This window comes from Solanum pennellii, chromosome 4, assembly GCF_001406875.1.
Source record: "Solanum pennellii chromosome 4, SPENNV200".
Classification (NCBI taxonomy): domain Eukaryota; kingdom Viridiplantae; phylum Streptophyta; class Magnoliopsida; order Solanales; family Solanaceae; genus Solanum; species Solanum pennellii.
In genome coordinates, this window is record NC_028640.1 from 3875389 (window position 1) to 3881094 (window position 5706).

Here is a 5706-nt window from a genome sequence, read left to right on the forward strand (position 1 = left end):
ACCCCACAACCTCCACCCCTAAATTGGTGACCCAAAATTCAACCATATTCCAATTTCCACACACAAAATCCCCAAATCCCATGTCTTTCTTTCTCAAACAAATCCTCCTCTTTTCTCTTCCACTAATTTTCCTCTTTTGTCTCCTCCTTCCACTTCACCATTTCCATAGTCATACTCATACTCAAACTCATTTTCCTCACAACCCCACTTTCTCAAACCCCTTTTCACCCCCACCAAGAATAGCTTACTTCATTACTGGTACTAAAAATGATGGATCAAGAATCTTTAGGTTACTTCAAGCAGTGTATCATCCAAGAAACTACTATTTACTTCATCTTGATCAATTTGCTTCACCAAAACAGAGACTTCAGCTTGCTCTGAAAGTGGCTTCTGTTGATGTGTTTGTTGCAGCTGAAAATGTTAATGTTATTGAGAAAGCTGATGCTGTTAATGAAGAAGGGTCTTCTGCTTTGGGTCTTGTGCTTCATGGGGCTGCTGTTTTGTTGAAGTGGAAAATGGACTGGGATTGGTTTGTTAATCTTGATGCTTCTGATTATCCCCTCATTTCACAAGATGGTGAGTTACTTTTTCATTTTTTTGTTGCTTTCTATTGATTTTCATAGATTGGGTTTAGTCTAGTTTATGTAGTTCAAGCTGAAAGTAGTGATTTTTATTGAAGCTAACAGTTCCAAAGGGGGTGGGGGGATGGGGATGATCTTTTTACTGTTTGGCTTGGAGATTTTTGAGCTGAATTGGAACTTGCTGAAGTTCAAATTAGTTATTTGTTGTAAGTTTGATTAGGCAGAGCCAGTGGCGGAGTCAAGATTTTTACTAAAGAAGTAAACACACGAAGAAGTTAAAAGGGGTCCAACATCTAGTATATATATACACATAAAAAGATTTTTAACCATGTATCTACAATGTACTTTTTTGCTGAAAGGGGTTCGAACCCCTCGACACCTAGCTACCTACGCATAGGTTGGCAAATTTCATGAGCAGTTTGATGTTCATGTAAAGATGGTTAAGCTTGTTGAATCAATCTGATTTTGTTGTCTTTCAAGGGAATAACATTAATCAATCAACTAAAGCCTCGATCCGAATTTAGTTGGTTTGGCTATGTGAATTCTCTTTACTCATTTGCTCTAAATTCAAACTTATTTCAATCCACTACTAAATATTATGATTGATAAGGCGAGTTGGAGGCTTTTGTAGATCTCCCACTACTTCGACACGGGCATACAAGTCTCTGATCAGAATAAAAATACTCCTAATGAGCATTGAATCTAAAGTAAGTGTGGCCTAGTGATCATGAAATGAGATTAAAACCATAGGAGATCAAAGATCAATTCCAGCTCAGACAAAAAAAAATTACTCGGTGATTTCTTTCTTTCCACCCGCCTAAGTCTGGTACACAGAGTTAATAGCTATACTGATAGGAGATAGCAATTAGTACCTATTGGAATAGTAGAGGTGCACACAAGATGGCGAAATTCCATCTTTATCAAAAGAAAAATTCAAAGGCCAAGGATGCCATTAAGTATGTAGTGCATTTCTTATATGTGGTGACTGCTCTCAAACTCATTAGTTGTACTTCAAGGGAGTGAACGAGATGGAAATAGAGGAAGCATAGCCACCATTAATTATATAACTATTTCTAGTTGATGAAGAATAGTTGACTGTCGAGGTTGTGGACTCCAGATGAGGTTAAGTTGCATTATTGATATCAAGGGAGTGAAATGGGAAAATTCAAGGGAGTAAATGAAAAAAGATAAGTATACCTTATATCTTTCTCAAACAAGAAAGGAAAAAAATCTATCGCATTAAGGTATATTCCATTTGGAGCAACATGGTTAGTGATGATTCATATAGCCGACCCTAACTTGCCTAGGATTGACGCATGGTTGTTCTTGTTGTTGTTTGCAAGGCATCCCCGCATATACATTTTTGTGTGGTGGTGATTTCTGTAAGGCTAATAATTTGCTGCTACATACCATATTCAGCATTTTGCATCATTTGCATATGGAAAAATGAAGCTAATTTACTAGCACTAGCCACAACTAAGGATGTCATTAGTTGCTCACCATAACTCAAGCGTGGGCCTCAATCATACATTGACCAGGATAAAGTTAGTTTTACAATAATGTATACCTGCAACAAAGAAGAAGAGTAGAGTGTTGATCCTAGTGAATGGAAGTGTCATCTACTGGTCCTATCACTAAGCAAGGTGCCTGAAGTGTTAAAATGCCATTCATCTCGTCCTAATGTAGTTTAGTCCGTCTGCATATTCTTGATTATATACAGAGTCAGTAGCTGTTTTTAGGATCATTGATACTTTCTTGTCAATTTATAATAACTAGCTAGTCAAACTCTAATTCCTCAAGCTTGTTTTTTTCTTTGAAATTCCTCAAACTTGTTTTAACTCTTACAATATTTAGAGAAAATGAATATTTTTGCATAGTTTATTTTATTCTGGTTTCGCCCCTTCTCATGGGATGTGGATTGGAACTCGTGAAGTTTTATCTCTTAGAAGCCAACCACTATCTCATGCTTGGGATTCATTGTTCTTTTGTTCTCCTTCCCAAAGTTCTCATTGAACTTTAAACTGAGGTGCCTCTAGTCCTATGAACTTTAGCTTATTTACTTCAAAGTTTGCTCGAGTTCATGAACAACACCGATATGATCCCTAAACACACTGAGAAGGAGCGAAGAGTAGAACAATAACATCAGAATCTCAAAAAAAAGAAAGGGTAGAAAAACCACATCAACCATAAACACTTGATTGAATGGTGAAGGTGCAACGGTGAACTTGGAGATCCAATGGTATGACCCTTTGTTTCATTAGATTAACCATTCCGGGAGGAAAATGGGTTAATCACTACTTATACGCCGAAGATAGATTTCCACAGAATGTTCTTCACAGTGTATTTGATTACATGAATTTCCACTGTCCTCTTCGTTCGTCTAGAAAGGCTTACTTTGCTCTTTACTCTTCCTAAATGTAACATATATTTGAGCTGATGCACTAAAGTGTAACATTTGTTGCAGATTTTCTCCACATCCTCTCCTTTGTTCCGAGGAATTTGAATTTCATAGAATATAATATGAACATCAGCCCAGAGGAGTAAGTAACATCATTCCTTCTGCTCCTTCAAATTAGTTGTTGTTTTACAATTATTAATAGTTTTTTGAGAAAGATACCATGTTGTTTTACAATTATATAAGTTACTTGTGTTGTATTTTTGTTTTCAGATATCAAAAGGCTCTGGAAGTTATCGTTGACTCTAGACTCTACATTCTCTTGAGAGGAAAAATGTTTGTGGGTGACCGAAAACGGGTACTTCCTAGTGCTTTTAAACTTTTTATGGGTAAGTTTCTTGCCTGGTGATTTCTTGTTTCCTTCATTTTTTACGCCTTTAGTTAAGGCTAAAATGTTTTCTGATAATTTGTTTGGATTCTGAGATCTTGCTTGCTTTGTCAGGTTCTCAACATGTAATTCTAAACAGGAAGTTTGTTGAGCACTCGATCCAGGGATGGGAAAATTTGCCAAGATTGCTCCTGCTATACTTCACGAACACTAGATCGTCTCATAGAGGATATTTTCAGACTCTTGCTTGCAATACTATGGAGTTCTCAGATGCTGTCATTAACTCCAACTTGCGATTCATTAACTCGGACAACACTGCTCGAGATCCTTCAGACTTCAGAGCTCCAAGTTCTGATAGAATACTTAAAAGGGAGGTTGCATTTGTTGGAAACGTATCTGCGGATTCTCCCTTATTGGACATGATTGATGCACACATTCTTCACCGTGGTCACGGTATGGTCTCACCAGGAGGGTGGTGTTTAGGTAGCTCAAATTGGTTCAGTGATCCTTGCGGTGAATGGGGTGATCCTAGTGTCCTAAGACCGGGGCCAGCTGCAAAAGGACTTGAAAATTTCCTCATGAAATCGATCAAAGACACGTCAATCAAGTCGAGCAGATGTGACCATCAATGACCACTTATGGATCCTGCTAACTCCCTTCTTTGTTTCCTCTTACCGGTATCAAAGGATATGACAACTGTCGGAAATCAGTGCTTCTGTTTGTTGGTTGCCTTAGCCTTGGAGATCAGAGTTACCTACTACCTATGCTATTCGGAGGTAACAAATATCCACTGAAAATGTTGAGGTGCGCGCAAGCTGTCTCAAACACCAGTTTCAACAAAAAAGAAAAACTAGGGATTCTTCTCAGGTATGTACTGTAGTTGGTACCCGATGGAATAGTCCAGGGGCGTACAAGCTTGTTATAGAAAAAAATGTGTGCTAGTGTGGTGCAGGTAATGTATTTTCACCCAGAAGTGTGTAGAATATCGCGAATCGAACGATTCTTGTGTCCATGTACTAAAATTGTTGCCACTGTCAAAGTTAAATATCTATGTATGTTAGAAATGCTCATCAAATTTGAAAAAAAAAACTCATTCATAAACTTACCAAAAAAAATTGAGGAGAAGAAAAAGCCAAAGTCCTAATTATGTGTCCTTTTTCTTAGTTATGTATAGCAATTTTGACCAATATATTATTGCTTGTTTGGCTAAAGTATTGTGAAATTTAAAAAATACACATTTGGAGATTTGAAGTATCTGTCCAAAAGTAAAAGATGCTTTTGAGCAACATCAAGAATAATTTATTTGATGTTGGGATAAGTTACAAATTAAGAGTAAAAAAATTAGTTCTTTCAGGTCTTATTCATATAAAACAAAATATAATTATCAAATTATCTGTCATTAATTTAGGCCATGTCTACCCAATAATATATTTAGTATGAGGTTTGTGAAGAGAGATATACGTAGATCTTGCAGGATAGAAAAGTTGCTTTCGACAGACCCTCGGATCAAAAGAAAAGTTTTCGAAATAAAATTGTAAAAATGATATGACATTCTTCTAAAAACAAGCAAGATACAAAGGAAACGAAGCAACACAGAGTAATTCAATTATTATTTTTAGATACTATGAGTACAAAAGTGTTCAACTTCTTACTAGCTCTATCCTAATTTCTGACCTCCAATTTTTTATATTTAGGTTCATCTTATTAGTATAATTATCAAACTAGTTCACCAAATTATCGTTTTTTTTTTTTTGCCTTCTCTATCTTTTCTAACTCTAGTTACAACCAAACTTACATCCCCCCTCCTCCTCTTCCTCTTCATCTTAATCATTTCGATCTTACCTCGTATAGCTTCGTTCTTACTTTTATATGTGCACCCTCATCGATGTTATCTTCATCTTATGAATCTGAATATTTTTTATTGACCAACACTGAGCATCATACAATAATATTGATCTAGCCAATATTGTTCCCTTTATTGTTTAACTACATTCGTAGTGATGAAGACCTTAATAATATTGAAGTCTTCGATAGAAAATTTAAAACTATTCTATTTATATAAACTAATCATACAATGAACCTTTAAATTAACTTTTTCTTCGTAACACAATCGTCAAAAACTCAAATATATTTTAAAAGTCAATTAGTCAAATATAATTTATTTATTAAATACTTAAAAAAAAAGAAAATCACCAAATGATTTAGTCAAACATAAACTATTTTTCTAAAAATTATTTTAATAAAATTGCTGCTATTTTGTTATAGTTTTTAAAAGTGACTACTTATCCGCGTCATATAAGCTAACACTCTCTCATTCTCAATTTATGTGACACTTTGTTATT

The 5706-nt window shown here is 35.5% G+C and overlaps 1 protein-coding gene across 1 annotated transcript; it reads left to right on the forward strand.

Moving 5' to 3' along the window:
* Positions 1-44: 44 nt before the first annotated feature.
* Positions 45-4511, forward strand: LOC107018395 (beta-glucuronosyltransferase GlcAT14B-like). The gene is made up of 4 exons (XM_015218865.2): positions 45-576; positions 3046-3121; positions 3250-3365; positions 3479-4511. The coding sequence occupies exons 1-4, from the start codon at positions 81-83 to the stop codon at positions 3994-3996; spliced, it is 1206 nt and encodes a 401-aa protein (XP_015074351.1). The 5' UTR covers positions 45-80; the 3' UTR covers positions 3997-4511.
* Positions 4512-5706: the final 1195 nt, after the last annotated feature.